At 43.8% G+C, this 21,745-nt stretch overlaps 1 protein-coding gene across 22 annotated transcripts in view; it reads left to right on the forward strand.

Moving 5' to 3' along the window:
• The first annotated feature begins 383 nt into the window (after window positions 1-383).
• Window positions 384-21,745, forward strand: part of MAGI2 (membrane associated guanylate kinase, WW and PDZ domain containing 2) — a 598,802-nt gene continuing 577,440 nt past the window's right edge. For 5 of the 22 annotated variants that reach the window (XM_083399304.1, XM_083399299.1, XM_083399302.1 and 2 more), the window contains exon 1: window positions 385-1,395. In XM_083399304.1, coding sequence (XP_083255430.1) covers window positions 1,095-1,395 — 301 coding nt within the window. In that variant the 5' untranslated portion in view covers window positions 385-1,094. Of the gene's footprint in view, window positions 1,396-21,745 lie in introns of all 22 variants that reach the window. The other 17 variants (XM_083399293.1, XM_083399292.1, XM_083399295.1 and 14 more) reach the window with 7 other exon arrangements.

The raw sequence follows: 21,745 nt of genomic DNA on the forward strand, positions 1-21,745 counted from the left end.
AAATATTTTATGGGTGTGTGTGTGAAGGGACTGCGCCCCCTGGGAGTTGGCTCCTATGGCTGGGTCCATCTGCCCCCTTCCGGGATCCTTTGGCCTGGATGGTTCGCCGCAGATGCGCGCCGGCTCCCTTCAGAATCGCGCCTTTGCGCAGCGCGGGAGCGAGAGGGAGCGCGCGGGGGTTGCGCGAGGCTGTGGCTCCGTTTTGTGCGTGTGCGCGCGGCGGGGGGGGGGGGTACGTCTCCTGCCAAACCTGAGGGAGAGCGAGAGACGCCGAGAGCGCGCGCGCGCGCGCCGGAGCCCTGAGGCGCCGTTTTCCTCTCAGCCTGGCGGCGCTTGGCCGTGCCTGCCTCGGCGGCGGCGGCGGCGGCGGGTCCGTCGTTCTCTCCTCCCTCCCCACCCACCGCTGGCTGCTCCCCGCCTTCTCCCTTCGCTTCCCTTCCCTCCCTTCCCTGCTGCTTTTGCCAGGCAAGCCAGCCTCCCTCTCGGCCTTCACTACCGGGTCAGAGGCTCCGTCTGAGGAGAGCGAGTGCGCGAGCCAGGCAGGCAGGCAGGCAGGCAGACGCCCCCCCCCCCATCCACGCCGCCGCCGCCGCCTCCTACTACTACTCCAGCAGCAGCAGCAGCAGCAGCATCCACACGCAGCCCGCCCTCTCGCTCTCCCCCCTCAGGCTCGCCATCCAGTTACTGTAAAACTAGTCCGTACTCTCCCTCTCTCTCTCTCGCACACGCAGCATCCTGGCTGCCGCAGCTGCCATGGCCAGCAGCTCCCCGCGCCCTCGCAGCTAGAGCGGCAGAGAGGGGGGGAAGCCGCCGCCGCCGCCGCCTCAGCCCCGTCCCTCGCCCCGCTCCATCCTCCCTGCTCTCCGCCGGCCCAGACGGCAGGCGGGAGGAGCGGCAGCGGCAGGCGAGAGCAGCCCCCTCGCCCGCCCCTCTCGGCAGCCTTCCTCCTCCTCCTCGCCAGCCCCGCACGAGCGAAAGGAAACTCCAAGGACACCCCGAGGCGGCAAAGGAGAGCGAGCGAGAGGGGAAGGAGCGAGGAGGGCAGCAGGCAGGCAGGCGAGGGAGAAGCGCCCATCCCTTTCCCCCTCACGGCAATGTCCAAGGGCTTGAAGAAGAAAAGCCACTGGACGAGCCGAGTCCATGAGTGTGTCATCGTGAGGAGCCAGGAGGGCCAGCTGGGCTTCGAGCTCAAGGGGGGCGCCGAGAACGGGCAGTTCCCGTACCTGGGGGAGGTCAAGCCCGGCAAGGTGGTCTACGAGAGCGGGGGCAAGTTGGTGCCCGAGGAGCTGCTGCTGGAGGTGAACGAGACCCCCGTGGCCGGGCTCACCATCCGGGATGTGCTGGCCGTGATCAAGCACTGCAAGGACCCCATCCGGCTCAAGTGCGTCAAGCAAGGTAAGCGCGGGCCGGGCCGGGGGGGGGAGGGGAGGGGGTTGGCGGGCGAAGGGCCCCGAAGAAGAAGAAGACGAAGGCGGCGGGGGGCGAGGCGAGGCAACTTCTCCGCTTCGGGGCACTTTGGCCCCCGGGGCGCCCCGACCCCCTTCCTGCGGCTGGGGAAGGGGAGGCGGCGGCGGCGCACAGCCTTCCTGGATCGCGCTGCGTGTCTCGTGTGCCGCACGGCAGAATTAAATGTGCGTCAGCGGCGGAGAGCCGCGGGGAGCGGAGAAAGTTCGGCAGGGCCCAGCCGGGACTGAAGAGGGAGCAGGCCGGCGGGGAAAGGGCTGGCGAGCGAGGGATGCGCAGGACGCAAATGGGCAGAATCTGCCCCCCTCCGCCAAAGCTGAGTCCTGGGATATATATAAAAAAAGCGAGTGCTTCTGAGCAAGTGCAGAGCGCCACCTTTTCCTCTCTCACCTTTTTGCTCAGGACAGATGCAGGGCTATCCAGACTTACTTGGGAGTAAGCTCTTTTTCTGTACTCGGTGCGCGGGACTTTCTTCTGAGTAAACATGCCTGGGAAAGGGCTGTAAGGCTGCCAGCCGCTGCACCGTTACCTGAAAGGGAATCCCGCTGAGGGCTGGGATCTGGCTCTACGAGGAAGGGCAGCATGGATCCAAGGCAGACTTCAGCCTCGGCACCGACACTCCCCTCCCCGCCATGCACCCCTTTTCAGCCCGAGTAGAAGGAAGGTCCTCCAGGGAATCTTCTCCTGGCAAGGGGAGCGGTGGCACCAACGCGTGCCATGGAAGAAAGAGGGAGGAAGGAAGGAAGGAGGGGGAGAAGTGTGGCTAAACATTATGACAGCTCTGCAATAACGAGGCTTCCCTGGAAAGCAGCATCCCCGGTGACTAACCCTCCCGGGGAGTCGTAGTAGCCGCGCCGGGGACCAGCCTGCGCTAAGGCGCCGCAACGTGCCAAGGCGAGCGTGCCAATCGCTTGGGAGGACGATTGTTATTATTCCGAGTGTGGAGTTTCAGCCAATAGGAGGGCGGGGCGAAAGCCGGGGCGGGACTTAGCTCATCAGCTGGGTTTCCCCCAAGATCTGCACAAGGCGCGGGGCGTGTTCCCCTGAAGGCGCTGGCTGGGCTGCTGCGTGCCAAGTCCTTGACCACCACAAGCTTCTCACCTCTACGAAAATCAGCCGAGGGGTTTCTTGGGTCGAAAACAAGTCCTCTGACATGCTAAAATAGTGTTCCTGTTTTTTATTTATTTTTTTGTTTAAAGACAGCAGAAAGCCATGTTTAAACCTAGGGGAAATTGGGGTAACGAGAACAGGCTTGAAGGTGCTTGGTTTTTATTTTTAGTGTTGTCATTGATTGGTAGCTTCAAAGAAAGTGGAGGTTGCAATGCAAGATTGCAGCAGAAGGTTTGCAGGGAACGGCTTTGCTGCTCATCGAGGAGCATTTAAGCAGCCCAACATATGAAAGCTTTATTGGAAAGCTAGCTAAAATCCATTGGTTTAGTGCCAATGCTGCAATTATGGGGGAGGGATTGGAAATCTGTGGCCTTCCTTGCATTCCCATCATCTCTGACTGTGGCCGTGCTCATCACAGCTCATGGGGTTTGGAGTCCAGCAACACCTGAAGCGCCATAGGTTGCCATCCCTTTTCTAGAGTTGTACTGTTATGCTTCGCATTTGAAGGTAGGGTGGTTTGCCAAGGAAGCTACATCCATGTTAAGAAATACTTAGCGTTGACACAGAAAAGGGTAGCTTAGGTGTGGAGTCTTCCCTCTCCATTCCAAAATAAATAAATATCAAATATGTAGCGGAAAGCTGCCCTCAAATCTTGGAGCCCTAAATTAATTAAAAACAGATATCAACAACAGAAGTTATTTACAGTGCATTGAAATAAATATGATAACCCATGAATTAGGTAAACAACTGCTGAATGAGGAAGACTGGCCACTTCCAGACTCCCACTATTTTGTAAGTGGCACTAAATAACATTAAGGGAGATTCAGATTGTGCTAGTAGAATGGATTTGGTGTTCTTGTGCAACAAGCCTGCTCTCCTCCCTCCCGTCCCAACTTCTTGCACTGAGGAAAGTGATGGAGAAATGCACTGGAAAGTGTGAGATAACAGTTGTTTGGTATGATGGTGTATGCCTTCCCTGCAAACAAATAAGAATGAATGTTAAATAAAACAGGTCCCCTGGAAGCAACAGTTACATTATACATGTAAACTGGTTTATGCAATATTTAATTGTTACGGCTTTATCTTTGGAACCCTCGTAATTGTAGCTTAGCGATGTTGTTATGAATTCTCTTAAGAGATCCCCAGGACTTGTTAAAGAATAATTCCTAGGGTCCACAGAGAAAACTCTTGTGGGTTAAACTGCTTTGAATTTGCAGTGTGGTCATGTTCTCAGAAATACACTGGTAGGACAAGTTAATGCTAATCTGTCAAAAGCAATATTCCACTACTACCAATTTGGAATGATAAACAGAATATTAATGGCAAAGTGTAACAGATGGCTTTCCTTCTCCAGCTTAATGTCCAATGGCAAAGTTTAGGTATTCTCTTTGGCTAATTACTTTCAATGATTTTTGTGTTTTTGCATGCGTCAGATGATGGATCTGATCCAAAGTTTGAATCAGGCACTTGCAATTTTACTGCTTTGTCTCATCTACTAAAGTCATACTGCTAAAACGACCATGTTTTGATTTTTGTGCAGCAAACTGTCACTTGGGTGCTTTGTACAGTCCAGAAGGTATGAAGGCATGGAAAACTGTGCATTGAGTGCTGAGGGCTCAACTCTATGGAACTGAGATTAGACAGGCACTCTCCTTGCTGAACTTCACATGCACGGCTTTCCTGTTCCAGCAGGCATTTTTAGATAGTGTTTGGTTTTATTATAGATAGTATAATTTTCCATGGATAGTTTTTTATGTACACTACTTAGAAATACAAATAATTAAGCAGTATATAAATGTCGCAGGAAAAAAATAATTTATATGGAAAGAAAGTTGAAAAAGTTTTATTTTGTTAAACAAAGTTGATAAGAGCTTGAGATCCCATTACTGCTGTCATGCACACTGATTGTTACTGACCTCAGTGGGATTTACATGTATGTGACTACATAGCTGAACTCATCTTTTCAGATATCTCCTACCGATTGAAAAGACAGATAATATCATTGACAAATAGGCTAAAACTGATTTTAGCTGCCATTCCTTTTTACCTACATGCAAAATTATAGAATTATTTTTTAAGATAACTTGCAGTTTTGTCCATAGTTGGAAATGCAATATGATTATATCAGAATCTTATGCCTGTATGCGCCTCAATTTATTCCTTATGGTAACTGGTGCTGTTCTTCAATGTCCTTCAGCTGGCAGCTCCTCCAAAGGGAGTAAGATACATGACTCAGCTTCCTTACAGGGGGGGGGGGGACAAGTCTAGTTGATATACACATTATCCTGGTTCACCCCCATCGCTCATCGTTAAATTTTATCTGTTTTGGAATTGAAGTCCTTCTTAGGGTAGCAATACATTCCTATCTGTAATATTTAAAACATATGCAGGCCATTGACATTTTATGGGGTTTATTTACACCATGTGCAAATCACATAAAACTGAGCATTTGGGCACCAGTTTCTATGCAAACTACATTCATAAGACAGTTTCAGTGCAAATGCTCTTAGATTAGGGAACAGCTGGCAACTCCTCTGCAGGGAATTGAATGACTTAGCTTAGCCTTCTTATAGAAGGAAGCCTTGTCCAGTTTATATATGGCCAAATGGATCTTTAAAAACGCAATCCAATTTAGTTTCTACCCTCCTCCTTATTTGAAGTACAGAGGCCCTATATTAAAAGTTTACTCCCAGTAAACTTTTACAGAACAAACAGTGTACAGAACAAAGAGTCATAGTCAATGAATGATGTCTGTTTTTGTAACTTTGTTCTTGTTCTGTTCTAAGACATGTCAGATCAAGGTTAATTAAGTCATTATCATAATTTTTGCATACATTTATCAGTGAACCCCTCTATAAAATGTTTCACTGCAGACAGTTAATTAAAACATCATGACCTTGACTGGGGCCATGTGGCCGTTTTGGCATTTCTCTCTTGGAATTAAGTGCTGTCAGAGTAAAATCACAGTGTGAGATGTGTAGGTAGGGCATTGACCCTCCTACTATGGTGGTTAAAAGTGTTTGAACACATATTTTTCTTGAACATTATTACAAATCAGTTGTCAGGTTCCCTACAGAAACAAAATTACTGAACGTTTAATTTTGTTTTACAGTAACTTGTTGAACTCTTTTAGCACAAGACAATTAAAATGATAACATTTTTAATGATTTGCGTATCTGCTTCACTACATTCAGTTGCCTAAACAGTAAAAAAATGTTTCTCTGATGTTTTAGCGGCTTACAAAATTGACCTTTGGCCTCTAGCATATTTAGATTAGAAGAGCCAGCCTGTCAGATCTCTTCCCTTACAACACTCCAGGACTGAGCCTCCTTACTTGGAAGTAAGCCATATAGATTTCCTCAGTGCTTACTTCCAAGAATGTCATCCTAAGTAAGCAAGCAGGTGTTCTTAATGGGTAGTGTGTTAACTAGGCTGGATTGCTTGAATTATGTGAAGTTGTTTACTCAGCATGCATCTTGGTTTTAAAGGCAAGAGGTTAGCCTTGGACTTTTGGGAGCTATAGATTGAAATCCCACTACTGACTAAATGAGTGACCTTAAGTAGCTGTTTGAGTGCAGTTATGAGCTATGCAAAGTTAGTTATTGCATCTTCCCATGCTTGCTTTGGAGTTTGTAATTGTCCTTGGATATTTAGCAAGTTTACAGCCTGCATTTAGAGCCTGGCATGCTCTGGTCTATAGGGTCACGAAGAGTCGGACATGACTAAACGACTAAACAACAACAAGCCTGCATTGCAGAAGGCTGCCTTTGCCAGATAATTCTGAGAGTTAATATGTGTTGCTGTACCTACACATTGCATAGTATGTATTGGCATAGCTATAGCCTTACCCTTTGCAAGGCAAGTAGATTCTGCCAGGTTGCCTGTTGATTTTAGTCTTGTTTTAACAGACTGTGGTTACAAATCAGGTGTGTCTGCACTGTCATAGATGGCTCCATGACAGCCTAAATTAGAGTTGCCATACACCCAGGAATTCCTGGACATGGCCTCTTTTGGGGGTCCCCCTACATACCCACCTAGGGGGAATTCTACATTTTAAAACAAATGTCCTGAATTTTGTTGTTGTTGTTGTTGTTGCTTTAAATAATTTTTATTAACAGGCCAATCACATCACATTATTCAAATCACATTAGTTCCAAATTATACAGCCAAATTTTAAATTTTTTGAGGGTACCCATACATCAAGCTCCACACGAGTCCAAAATTCCGGATAACTCCAGGCATCACTTATTTTGCTGCTTTAATTAGACAGTTCCATCCAGTTCGATTTGGATAGTCCTTTATTACTTTCTTTCTCTTCTTGTTGTTATCATATATTCCTTTCTTTGCGATCTCTGATGATTTTCACAAACAGGTTGAAAATTTGGCATCTCTGTGTGGGTTTTGTGCTCTTTTGTTGTTGTTTTTTAAATTGGTTGTGGGCTTCTCTGGTTCAGGTTGTGGTTTGGTGTCGGAGCTATCAGGCGATTGTGCTAAAAAAGCTCAACAACTCTTTATATCCAGACCTCTTGAAATATGGCAACCCTAAAGTGCATTTTGGGAAGTGTACTCAGAAGCAGTACGACTTGAAAAACCACAGTTATATCTAGAAATATGCGTAACAGGGAGACCTTGCATCTCTGTTTATGATGATGATTCCACTGTAGCTCACACTTCTACCGTCAGTTTCTCACTTCTACTCCATTTGAACCTTTTACAAGCTAGCTGTGTGTCAGAGTCTTCTTTTTAGATGTGTTAGCTGTGTTTGTGGATTTTATATAGTTGAAATAGGTAGCAGCATAGCAAGTACTACTATGCTACTTTAGAGATTTGGAGCAAGTGTGTATTATTTTTTGCATTTGTCAGTGACTCATTTTACCTGATTTAGGTAAACGAAATAATAAAGCAATAAAAATAGATTAACTTATTTGATATATTGATGGTGGGACCAGAATGTTCCTTTTTCCTGGGGAGGCTATGTACATAGTGCTAGTTTGTGTAACCTTTCTATCTGTTGGCAAATATTGAGTTCTTGGCCTACAAAAAAGGACTTAAATATCAACTATTATATCAGACTAATATAGATAGATGATAGATAGATGATGATAGATAGATAGATAGATAGATAGATAGATAGCACTGAATAAAAAGTCTAGCCTTCACTGAAAATTAGGTAAAGCAGCCCAACATAATATGTTGAATATTGTGGTCAATTTTAATACAACAATAATGCAGTGGTGGACCTAAAAAAGATGTTTCTGTCTTAAATGACATAGGTACAGGAACATAGGAAGCTGCCTTATAAGGAGTCTGACTAAGAACAATTGCAAATGACAATAAGTCCTTCATTAAAAACACCAATCCATACAATAGTGCAGGGATATCCAACTCCCAAGAGACTGCAATCTATTCCCGCTTTAAAAACACTGGCAGTGATCTACCATTGGGGAGGAATAATCAAGGCTGTTGAGCTTCTTCTGGGGAGGCTTCTGAAAAGTTGTTGAGCTTTTCCATTATTTATTTATTTATTTATTTATTTACTTACTTATTTTTGGATCGATCTATCAGGATCATGAGATTGACCAGGAACGCCCTGCAGTGATAGATTGGAGATCCCTGCAATATTTTATAAAACAGTAAAAATAAACTAATTAATTAGAAACAGAAATAGAAAGAGTGGTAGGCCAATAAGGGCTCACTACAATTAACTTGCACACACTGGATGTCAGCCACAATTCTCATTTCTTCCCCCTCACAGCTCTTGCCAGCTTCTCATGTCTCAGTTCATTTTCCATTTCTCACCAGGGAGGTAACAACTTCTACTTCTCCTTTAAACTCTCACAACCATTTATTGCGTGGATATTGGTCAATCTCTTTACATCAAACATCTCTTCTTCCAGGATTGTCATCTAGACAGCAGGGTTTTTTGAGGCTCTGCGGTGGTGCTGGTAGGACAAGGCTGGTGGAAACTTTCATCTCCTTGATGCTGGTCTCTCTAACATGCCTTTGCTTTACTGCCAAGAAGATGTTTCAAACTGCTGTGCTGATAGCGTAGTATGTAGGGCAGCGGCAAATAGAGCTAAAAGTCTGTGTTTCTAGCCTGGTGGGGAAATTGACAGACTAACAGCTTGAGCATCTTCATAGTACAGAGATTTTCAGTTGCTTAGGGCCACACCAGACAGGACAGCTCTGTCTCTCTTTGTAACATGCTATGCACATAATGCATGATGTGACATCATTACCATTTGCACCTCCTTGCACCAAGTTTACAAAACTGAGATAAGTGGGTGTTGCTTTTCTAAAATGTTAATGGAGAGAGGGTAAAGAGACACAGTGTTCCCTTTCTTCAGGACTGTCTTAAAGCCAGATGCTCTTATGAGCATGTGCAGTTTTATGTTTATGTGTTTTTGGTGCCTGCTAAAAGCATTTCTTTTCACCAGGCTTTCCCAGATTAATTTTTGTTCATTATGAACACTGCTGGTTACCTGAAATGTGTGAAATCATTATACTGTGATTTATATTGATTTTGTGTTACGCGTTTTTTCTTTTTTTGAACACCACATTTTAAATGTTAAGCAGTTTATAAAGCTTTGCAAGCATGTGAATTAATAATACTTTAGTTGCAAGTGGGAAGTTGTAAGCCAGTATCCGTTGAATTATCTTGTAGTGCCAGCCTACTTTGTAGTGCCTAGCATTCTTGCCAAGAGTGCAATAAAGGCAATGACTGATTTGCACGGGGGTTACGCTCCTGACCCCCATATGCATTGGCTCAGCATGCATAAAGCCTCTCTGCCCTTCTCCACCCCATTATGCCCCCGCCATGCCCCCTTTCCCAGCCACTTCTGGGTCACCGCAATGTGCACAATCGTGGTTGCACATCAGTTGGATGCATGAAAAACGGTTGTTGCCTCTACTAGGGTGACCATGGTCTGATGCAGAAAGGTAGTTCTTAGGCAAGAGTGCATACTGAGGGTCACTCTTAAGAAAGATCAATGAATGCCTTAATTAAGGTTAATTACTAAGGAATCTTGAACATTCACTCTTTTTTCATAAACTAGTTAAAACACATTAGGAGATGAATAATTTCTAGTAAAATGACAATAATGTAGAAAATGCAGCACTGCAGTTGGTCCACCCATGGTTTAGACTTCATTTTCTGATATTTGCCCTTTTTAAGCAAGTGAACAAATAGGCATTTGGTGATAATTTTGGTATAAAAATAGTGGAACTGAATGAGCTATCACATGAAAGCTTTTTTCAAATAAAATATTGTGGTTATACAAACAATGCACACACAATAATAGGTCTTCCTTAAATTTATTGACTGCATGCATGCATCGCTGTGAACCCGGAGGTGGCAGGAAAAGGGCATGGGATGGGCTTATACATACTATGCTGTCACACGGGATGAGCCAGAACTAGGGCTGGGAGATATATTGTCCAAAACCAGTTTGAAGTTCACATCGTGATAATTGTTTCATAATATTTGAGCTGGCAATATACTGCAAATCACAATGTGTGTAAGAGCTGCGTGATATGTGGTTTTCAACACTGCAATAACTCACCAGCTAAACACTGCAATGTTATCAGCAGCTAAACATTGCAACCTACCACAATGTCTGAAATAAGGATGGAACTGAAGGGGCAATAGAAGTGAACAGGACAATGTCCTGACAACTGCAACCACTTAGGGGTCTAAAAAGGATAAATGACAATATTATCAATCATCACACCCTCAGTTTCATCAGCAAACAAAAAAAGTGGCAGCAGTAATGGCAGCAGCCTACAAGGCTTCGTGGCGGCAATGGGAGTTGGCGGCAGTAGCGGTGGCAGCCTGCAAGGCCTCACAGTGATGGCACAAACAGTGGTGGCCTGTGAAGCTTTGCAGAGAGAGTGATGGCAGTGGCAGACTGTGAGGCTTTGTGGCGGCAGTGGAACAGTAGTAGCCTGTAAGGCCTGACGGCAGTGACAGGAAGTGGCAGCAGAAGCTGTGGTGAGTCCTCGTGGCCAAGGCCTGTGGCCAGCACCGCAAGGCCTCACAGACTGCCACTGCTTCTGCCGCTGCCACCCACTGCCATGGCAAGGCTTTGTAGTAGCATTGTACTGTTTGCCTCTGCATAGTTCCTTCCTTATTTCAGATATTGTGATAAATTGATATATTGTGATGTTTAGCTAGTGATATATCGCGATATTGAAAACCAGTTATCACCCAGCCCTACCCAGAACATAACCCCCGTGGAAATCCGGAGTTGCCTGTACAGCTTTTGTTTTATTCTGAGGATACTTCTCTCTATCCTGGCCTTTGACACTTGAGTATATTCCATGATCCACTCTAGTCGTGATTCTAATTTGTTTTTAACGTTATAGTTTACATTGTTGTGAACCCGTCTGGGAACTTGTGGTGAAGGACAGGTAATAAATTTGATGATGGTGGTAATAATAATGTACGCAGCAAATATATGGACACTGTGGCTGTTGTGTGGAGATGTTGGTAACTCCTACTGAGTCTTTTTTAAAAAAAAGCTTTTTTAGGCATATTTACAAACCAACCAACCAATAAGGTACACACACTTAACCACAAAATAAACCAACAGTTAGAAGAAAAAGTAAGGAGAAAAGGAGCATACAATACCACACCCGTGTGACTTCCCTCCACCAGCTCTCGTCATCTTTGAATCATATAAATTCTTTTTTACATTGCATATCATTTACCACTGTAATTACTTATTTTATGGTATTATTATAATATAACATTAGGTCATCCTTACAGACTTAGTCTAAACATATCAGCATGTTATCTTTACAGCAGTGTTTGTTCATGTAATCTTCGAACCATAGCCCTTGTGCCCTTAATTCCTGTTGAGTCTTTTAGACAAAACAAGTGGCATATAATTGGCAAGACTGTGTTGGAGGAGCAAGCCTGGTTCCAGCACATGGCTCATCATTTCCTCTTATACAGTGGTACAGTTGTGGAGAGTTAAATTCTGCACTTTGGAAGGCCATTGCAGTAGGAATACTGTATTCCTCCAGCTGCCTGAAAGTAGGTGATCTGAACTATTCTGAAAGGAGCATACAGGCATGCATTATTCCTTCTACGTCTGTCTTCCAAATTCTTCCACCCTACAGACCGCTCTAAAGTTTTTCCCAACAAATATTATCTAAAATATGTGTGGCATCCTGTCTCAGTAGTTCTGCATAGTTGCATCAGTGATAAGGATGAGTTGAGCTAACATATTAAGAGAAGCTTGACCTGCTTTGCTTGTCTGGCAGTTACACTCCCACTGCTAGAACTTTACAAGGTCATGATATGCAATAGTTTAGAGATCTGCTGGAATATTCAGTTCCCCTAAGTTCCTACTTTCAGTGCTCAGACTCGAGACCAAGTTGCACATGATGCAAAACTGTGCCAAAGCCATTTTATTCTATTAAAAGTAGATGTTGGGGCCACCAACTTGGATCAGGGTTATGGCACTGATTAAACACTTATTATGAGGGGGATTAAACACTTCCCCAACTTAAACACCCCCCATAAACTACTATAAGCATCAAGGTGTGGAAGGAAAGACTAATACACACAGAATTTGGTAACAAGCATAACAAACAAACAATCCTCAAAAAATGAGATCAACATAGCATATCAGCCTGTGCTTCCATACACTTCATTTTCTTCGTCAAAACAAATATATTTGGATATTCTTGGTGCCTGGTCTTAGAAGCATTCTTGTTATTTCTGCATCAGAACCATTGGCCTTTCCGAAGCCTGCAGCGTGATAAAAAAGGAATGAAAGGTGGAACCATGCTAGAGTCAGCAAGATATTTGGTTTAGTTTTCTCCCTTGTTCAACCCCAGAGACACATAACACGTCTTTACTTCCCTAATGTTGTGCTGTGCTGACTTGTATTTTATTGGCCTTACGAACTGGCTTTTAACCTTGTATGTAATTTTATAGGTAAGGCCAGGGCTTTTTTTCAGCAGGAACTCACCGGAACTCATCTTGTCATTCCTCAACTTTTCTGAGAGCAGGCTTCCCTAAAAAATATTAATTGCCTACTGCTTACTTAAATCCTAGCATTGAGCTCCACCCCCTCCCCATGACCTTATATCCATACTTCAAAACTTTCATGAAAAGCTTGGTTGGCATAAGGTTTTCATATATATCTGCCAAGTATTTACTCTGAACATTGTGTGAATGAATCATACGCTCATTAATTGTGACATATAGCTTAATACAACGTAAAGGCAGTTTGCAGTCCAAGAAAACATCTTACTAAAAGTGTGTTATTGCAGCTCCAAGATAGTCATCTATTTAAGTGTACATTTTTAAAATAATATGTGATTTGAAAAATGATGTTCACCCAGCATTTCTGTACCAAATATGTCAGCCCATCCCCCCCCCATCCAAATTCTTATGGCTGTGAGTGCATTAGACCAAATCCATTGGTAAGTTGTGCATGGAATGAACAATGCTGTAGAACAGCAGCTACATCATGGTGTTGCTGTGTGGAGTTCCTCAGGTCATTCCTCCCAACCACGACCTGCAAGAAGCTTCCATAATAAATAAAAGTATTTTATATGTAATATTTATATGACATAAAATGAGCAGACTCAATACTTATTGCTTTAAAGTGCTGTAACTGTTAGTCACAAGGTTAGCATCTAGGACAAAATCTTTCACCCAGACGCCGCTCCAAGGACTGCATAGTTGTATCTAGAGCGGAAATAGACTGCAACTCTTAGCAGTATACAGCAGAGCTACCTAAGAATTTAGGACTAGGAAGTAAAAAAACACCCTTTCCATTTAAAACTATCAGGGGATTTGGTTAGGCAGAGGGTAATTATCCAGCTAATTATCTGCAGAGCCACTACATTAGCCTCCCTAAATCCTTCTTTAAATCCATCTCTGCTGCAACACTTGTAATGGCTACTCATTTGATATGCTGTGGAATTCTGCAATATTAAGCATACTTATTTCAGTCTTTCCTCCCCCTTTCTGCTCACTACCTATTGTACCTATCTGCTGTGGTTCTTAACGTGTGATAATTCTGTTATGGGTAGGTGTAAGTCAGGTAGCAGAAGACAGCAACCCATGATGATTAGAAAATCAGAGTCACACGGCAGATTTGAAATCCAGGCCTTTCTGTACATATTTAAGTAAGTCCTTTCTGATGGTCTGCAATAGATGCTGTGAAAACATAGGAAGATTCCCTATACTGAATACACTAATACACCTCAAGCCTATTTACATGGCTGCATTCCAACAGTAGCATTGCGAAAGTGCTCTTTGCCACCCTGGCAGTTATGCTGTGGGATTCTGCAGAGCAATGTTTTATCTCCAATGCTATGTCCAATTAAACTATGTCTAAATGAAGCCGATGAGAGTGGTCATTAGGAGATTTGGGGCAAGGTGTCATCGGAATTGGGAGAGACTGTGTGGGTCCCAGACCAATACCTAGATGGTGGGATGGAAGAGGTAAAATAAGCTGAGGCTGAATGCCAGTGAGACAAAGTCACTGTAGGTGAATAGTTCCTTTGTCCAAGAAACTGGCCAATTATCTGCCCTGGACAGAGTTGCACTTCTCCTGAAGGAGCAGGTCCACAATCTTGGGATGCTTCTGGATCCAGTTTTGTCACTGTAGGCCAAGGCAGCCTCTGTGACTTCTGTGGCTACATGGCATGACAGATGTGTCCATCGCGGGATCAGGAGAGCTTAACCACAGCAGTATAGGTATTGGCGACATCAAGAATAAATTAGTACTTCAAACTCTGCTTTGCTTTCTAAGACTCACCCTGAGTTGAGGGAAATCCCCCTCTCTTTAGCTTTCCTAATGGCTCATAACCTTCCCTCTGTCTTCTTAATGGATCATCTCCCTCAGGCAATTATCTCATCAGGCAACTGCCCTGGTTTATATTTTAACATTTGCTGAATCCAGGGGTTCAGTGTCTGGCACCCAGAAACTCATAACAGGGTGGAGTGTAAAACTCATAACAGAGGGTAGTCTGGCACCCACAAACTATCAACAAACATACCATCTCCTTAGAGCTGCTTTGAATTCCCCTTATATCTTTTTTCTTAAAAAAAATAAAAAATAATAAATTTATTATTGTGAAAGTAACAAAGAGCTTTCTTGGGTTATGGTTCTATAAAGAAATAAACAGAATCAGCATTGAGTTGTTTAGAACAGATTAAATTTAACAAACTTTTTTCACTAGCATATGCAAAACAAGTTCTGCCGCGTCACTCTGAATTGGCATAAAGGAAACTGCTGTAAGTCACAAGTGTAGCATCTAAGGCGAAATTTTTCACACAGACCCCACTGCAAGTATTGTTGTATCTGTGAAGGATGATGGGGGAAATTGTAAAGTGATGTGAGAGGTATAAATCACACATGTTTCAGTAATGTGCTAATTGACGCTAATGTTTGAATGTGGGTTTCCAAGTGTTGCTTGTAACACTTCCGAGTACTGTACTTAGGAGGAAGCTCTAGGAATTGTAGTGTAGTACTGTTATAACCAGGGGACGCAGGTGGCGCTGTGGGTTAAACCACAGAGCCTAGGACTTGCCGATCAGAAGGTCGGTGGTTCGAATCCCCGCGACGGGGTGAGCTCCCGTTGCTCGGTCCCGGCTCCTGCCAACCTAGCAGTTCAAAAGCACAAAGTGCAAGTAGATAAATAGGTACGGCTCTGGCGGGAAGGTAAACAGCATTTCTGTGTGCTGCTGTGGTTCGCCAGAAGCGGCTTAGTCATGCTGGCCACATGTCCCAGAAGCTGTCTGCGGACAAACGCCGGCTCCCTCGGCCAATAAAGCGAGATGAGCGTCGCAACCCCAGAGTCGGTCACGACTGGACCTAATGGTCAGGGGTCCCTTTACTTTACTGTTATAACCAGTGTGCTTCCAAGTCTAGATACTATATTGCAGAACTAATTCTTGACCAGTGAAACTACTCAATTCTATTGCTTTCTGCACAGTTACTGTGTGCCGCTTGTTGAACTGCATTCATGACTACTATTCTAAAGATGGTGGTGTTCTAAACCTTGTTTTTGAAGGAATCTTTCCATTGCTGTGACTTGCTTGTATATGTTTATTTACTGAATTTGTATACCACCCTTCATTAGTAGATCTCAGGGTGGTTCACAGCATAAAAACACAAGATAAAAACACAAAATAACCTGGAAAAAACAAGGAAAAAACCAAAACAATAACACCCCTCCCCCCACCAAGTAGCAAGTAGTGTTGTTTTTTTAAAAAAAGTCTATTCACTTTTTAACAAATGCGTGGGAATTTCTGATAAGCCAGTGCAAAGAGGGTGTTTTTCCACAGCACACACACTTTTTCTTCTATACTTCAGGAAAATGCAACATGAAAGCTTTATTTGGGGGGAGGGGCGTGTTTTGCTGTACAGGAATCTCATGCTAGGAAATGGAATGAAAATCAACATACTGTCTGTTACATTGCACACAAATTTGCTCCTCCCCTGCTGTCCAGCTGACTGAGAAAGGAGAGGAGGCTGCTCCTTTGGAAACCACCACAGATTCCCTATTTAGTTATGTGAGTATGCTGTATGTGTGTGGTTTGTGTACGTATCTGAGAAATTACGAGGCAGCCCTACCTCCCACTACCTCTGGCCCTGCCCTCTTTTGTTCGGCCACACCCACTTTTTTCCTCCCACCCACCATAGCCATACTATCTCCCAAAGGTTGGCAGTGCAGAAATTGGGCCGGAAAAGGTTCCTCACACCACTTTACTAGACCTCTCCTCGTTATTTTTCCTTCCTCACTATCTACCCTTCTATTCTCTTATCTTATTCTTGCCTCTCTTAATTACCCTGACATGCTAGAAATGTTAACAAGTTCACACCTTATTTCCTGATCCAAGCCTCCATACAGCTGAAGCATGACTCTGCCTCTCCCTTGAGTTCTCTGTACTTGCTAAAGGACTTGAGGAATTGGTAGTGAAGACGAACAGAGGCTTGAAGAATCCCTGTTTACCAATAAGTGTGCATCAGAAAATATTAAATAATCCACTTTTTATCCATCCTGAAGTATACCTCTGTGAAGTAAACAGCATCGCTAGCTGCAGTTTGAAAATGTGCAGATAGTTAGCCATCTGTGTAGATTTCTTCATAATTTTCTAATTTAAAGGCATTTTATCCCATGTTAAAACATGCTCTTTTCCTGAACAAAATAATTTTAAAAATTGAAGGCCCACACCTGAAAAGTGGTTAAAGAAAAATTAAAATGGTATACCTGCTTTTAGAGAAGCACGTTTTTCTTATTGAGAGCAGAAAATTATGTTTTTCTGCTTCAGGAGTGATCCTTGGATATACCATATTTTTCGCTCTATAACACGCACACGACCATAACACGCACGTAATTTTTAGAGGAGGAAAATCCGTAGGCATGCCACCCGTAGTTATTTCCTCCATAACACGCACAGACATTTCCCCTTACTTTCTAGGAGGAAAAAAGTGAGTGTTATGGTGCAAAAAATACGGTAAGTATTTCCATAGTAGCAATCAATATTCTGCCTTGCACAGTGATTTGATTCAGACATAATGCTATGCCAAACTGTGGCTTAGTGTAAATGAGCAAATGTGCAGGTTCTCATGGAGAAGATTGAAGCCACTTTTTGTAGAACAACCCTTGACTTTAACTTGTGCAGCTGGTGGTTTATCTGAAGCAAGATAAACCACAAGCTTGGGTTCTGAAGTAACACTAAGCGAAGCTACCAGGAGTGCAGCCACAGCTACCCAGAAAAGGAGGAAAGGGGCTGCGAACCTGCGAGCCTGCACATACGCCTTGATTTGGCTTAGCATTACAGTATGTGCAAGCTGGGTCAATTTGTACCCATGTGTTCTTAATTTGGCACAGTTTGAAGCAACTGGGCATGCTGCGGTACTAGAATAAAAGCATCTGCCATTGCCAACATGATTAGGAGAGGCATTGCAGGGCTACTATGAGAACAGACTGCTATGAAGGAAATGCTAACTGTGAGTCTGCTGGACCAGGTAGTAAGGAGCAAGGGATGAGAGAGGTGTGCATACCGGTCCTCCCAATTACCTGATAGCCCTTCTGACCTCAGTGTCATTTGTTGGGGCAGAGGAGAATGTGAGTGAAGCCGGCTGTAGCTGATGACCGTCAGCTGGTCAGAGAGCTACGAAAACAGCACCAATGAGGTGTGTTGAGTTGCCACTAGTGGACATCCAAGATTGTGTCTTTGAGGCTCTTGAGAGAGTGAGAGCTGCCCAATGTTAAGATGGGTCATTGTTTTTTATGAAGTGCATCTTTTGTGGATGAAATGTCTGAGGACGCTGCTTGTGAGAGGAGGGAATACCAGGCATGGAGTGTGTGCAGTTCCCCCCATCCCTGGGTGAGAGTCTTGGGCAGGACTGGGAGACAGAAACCTGGGTGTGAGCCAGATTACCACCTAGGACACACCTGTGTGATTGATGGATGGGAATTTGTTTTGATGTTTTATATGGTTCTATCAGTGAATGGTTTCATTGTGTCATGCTGTACTGCAGTACAGTATGTTCACATCTTGTGTGTGTGTCGGGGTGGGGTATATTCTGGATACTCCCAACTGCCCCCTTAGATGTCTGAGCATCCTTACCTTTTCAGAGGCAGCCTGAAAGGGCCTTGTCTCTAAGCTCTTTGGCTTGCTTTCCAGAGTGCAAGCTCTGGGATGCATTCTGTTGAGATCTTATGGGGCTGTCTTAAGTTATTAGAAGATCTTGGATGTTCCTGTGAGATCTCAAGAAAAAGCATCCCAGAGCCTGTATGCTGAACAGGTCTTGTTGTCCCATAAGTAAACTAGAGAGCTTAAAAGCTCTATCTGCACTGGGAAAACCCATTTGAAAAAGAGCTTTTAAGGTCTCTTCCTTGCATGCATTTAATTTGTGCAATTTCAACTGTCTGGCTTTCAACCTTGCAAGCTTGAAATTGCATAAGTAAATCTGAGATTGTACTGCACATTTTTTTAGTAGTGGGAGGACTGATTGGTGATAATGGTTGGTGATTGAATGGGAGATATTGGAGTGATTGGGTGTGTGGTGTATTTATGGAAGCTTGTGGAGTGTAGGAGTAGAATGGGATGAGTAGCAGATATTGAATGAATTATGTAGATGTGAGGCAGAATGTGAAGTGGATGTGTTAGGAGGCTGAAAGTTATATACTGTGAGTCAGGGTGTGCCTTGGCAAGCGGAAGAGGGAATAATCTCTGACCTTCAAAATGTTTTCAAAATGTTTTGCTGTGTTTCTGCTTTGGGGAAAATTAGTTTTTATTTTATACTGAATTGTAGTTTTACTCTGTATTGTAGTTTTTAGTTTCATTGTTATGCTGGCTCTGATTTGCACCACTAGGCTCTCTTTCAGTGGGTGGTTTATGCTATAGAATAATCAAATCATAGAATTGTAGAGTTGGAAGGGACACCAAGGATCATCTAGTCCAACCCTCTGCAATGGAGGAATCAATGAAGTTCCTCTTCCTAATTTATTTTAATCTAATCAATTTAGCACTTTTTTTAAAAAAAAACAAACCACACCTTTCTTCCAAGCTCAAGATGGCATACATAGTTATCTTCTTCCTTTTTTGTCTCCTCACAACAACCCTGTGAGGTAGTTTAGGATGAGATTGTGGATGGCCCAGGACCATTCAGCAAATTTCATAGCTGAGCGGGAATTTGAACCCTGGGTTTCAGGTCCTAACAGCCTGACATTCCAGTCGCTACACCACACCAGCTTGCAAAGAGGCAAGCTGCCCAGAGTGGCTGGGGAAGCCCAGCCAGATGGGCGGGATATAAATAATAAATTATTATTATTATTATTACTCAGAACTCTCAGCACTGGCTGGAAGCAGTGACTCTCCAGGGTTCAGGCAGGGACTCCTTCCCAGGTCCTCCCTGGAGATGCTGCCAGGTCTTGAACTTGGGGCCCTCTGCATGCAAAGCCAGCACTCTAACCACAGAGCTAAGACATCCTTTCCCATAAGAACATAGGAAGAGCCTGCAGGATCAGGCCAGTGGCCCATCTACATCCTGCTCTCACAAGGGCCAACCTGATGCCTGCAGGAAACCCTCAGCTAAGACCACTCTCCTTTCCTGTGGGTTCCAGCGCTCAGAAGCATCGCAGCCTCCACCCATGCTTTCTAGGCACAAGTCAAAGAGAGGTATGGAGGAGCCCCAAGTTAGGTGACTGGTCTAATGGCTTCTCCAAAACAGGGATGTAGCTGGACTTGAGCTATAAGATAAAAAAAAGAGCAGCAAGCCCTGAGGTATGTCTTTATGCAGTCTTAGCTTTTTCTGCCCTCTAATCTAGGAGTGATTAGAGTTGTTTACAAATAGTTAAGGAAAATATAATCATAACTCAGGGACAGTTTTGTGTAACGTGCTCTTGCTTAAGGGGCCTTTGCGTATCAGCACAGATGTGTTTAGGCCTGCTTATCTTGTGAGACTTGATGGATCACAGGACACACTATGTCCCACAGCTCACTGCATATTTCCCAGTTTATCTGCAGTTCAGCATTTTTCTAAGAGGGCGACAGATTCTATTATTGAGCAATGATTTTGCTACACTCACTTTCTAAAATTTGGGAAACTAGCTGCATATTACTGAGGCTCAATGCTTTTGTGGATACTGAGTGAAAATATTTTGAGAGGCGTGGTCAGATTTAAGTTGTACATACAGTTTAAAGAGAGAGAGAGAGGGAGAAAGAGAGAGAGAAAGAGGAGAGAAGTGCTATGGCACTTAACCTTTACGGGGAATGCTGTGGGTATGTACTGTAGACAAGTATGTACCTTCTTATTTCCCTAATGTGTGATGCACCTCTAGAAATGTAATTTTATGCATGCTTACTCCCAGGAAGTAAGCATAGGATTGTGCCTAAAACTCTCGTTACTGTGAGCAAGCACATGTCTTTTCTAAAGTTTAAAGAGCAAAGCAAAAAAGCTCTTTAAACTTCAGGAAAGCCCTGCTTTCACTTGCTGCAGAAAAAACTCCAGGCCAGCAACAATGTTGTGCGACCACATGTTAATTCCAGGAAGTCCTGTCACATCTGCAACTAGTCTCATGCCACTGTGAACAAGCACATGGCTTTTTTTTAAATGTCTGAAGTAAATGAAATATATTTCCTGATATGTGTCATTCATATATACACAGACATTCCCTCCATCAAAAAATATTTTTTTAAAGACAAAGTTGTACCACTGCCTGTTTTCTTTTGGAAGTAATTTGCTTCATTTCCCATTCCCTTTTGATGAGATAGCTCAGTCAGTAGAGCATGAGACTCTTAATCTCAGGGTTTGTGGGTTTCAGCCCCATGTTGGGCAAAAGATTCCTGCATTGCAGGGGTTGGACTAGATGACCCTTGTGGGGTCTATAAAAATAAAGATAGTTTGAAGCTTGGCACAGCCCTGGACATATTAGGATGTACTGTTAGCAGTTTATCCAAGGCAAGCTAATGAACACATTGACTTATTTTCAGGCTCATATCCAACAAGGCTGAATTTCAGCACTGTGGTTAAATTTGCCTGGATGTCTTTATTACTCAAGCTAGCCAGCAAAAATGCCCATAATTTAGCATGGTTTGCTAAAGTATGCTAATTGCGAGATTGAACTTGATTAGCGAAGAGATCGTGGTTGAGCTGACCTGTAAATACCAGGTACTAAGAGAACATTTTATGCACCTTCCAGTTCTTGTGACTAAAGAAGGGATAATGATAAAGTCCTGACCATGTTAAGGATCTGGTTTGTACAAAGCATGAAAAATCTGAAAAACTTTTTTTTTATTCAAGGTTAAGAAGAGACACAATTTTTTCAAGAATGCTGAGAAAAGCGACTTTACAGTTTCTGTGGCAATAGGTCAGTCATTTGGTCGCCTGAGGCTCAGACAAAGAGACGGGGAAGTGGAGCCTGGGGCTCAAGGTGGCTCTTGGAGTAGAAGGAAGCAAAGCCTATCTTCAAAATTATCTAGGCTGCACACACACACCTTACATTTGAAGCACATGACTTCCACTAAAGAATCATAGGAATCGTAGTCCACCCCTTAAAGGTAAAGGTAAAGGGACCCCTGATCGTTAGGTCCAATCGTGACCGACTCTGGGGTTGCAACGCTCATCTCGCTTTATTGGCCGAGGGAGCCGGCGTACAGCTTCCGGATCATGTGGCCAGCATGACTAAG

The sequence above is a fragment of the Podarcis tiliguerta genome (assembly GCF_965153285.1).
Source record: "Podarcis tiliguerta genome assembly, chromosome: 10".
In the NCBI taxonomy this organism is placed as follows: domain Eukaryota; kingdom Metazoa; phylum Chordata; class Lepidosauria; order Squamata; family Lacertidae; genus Podarcis; species Podarcis tiliguerta.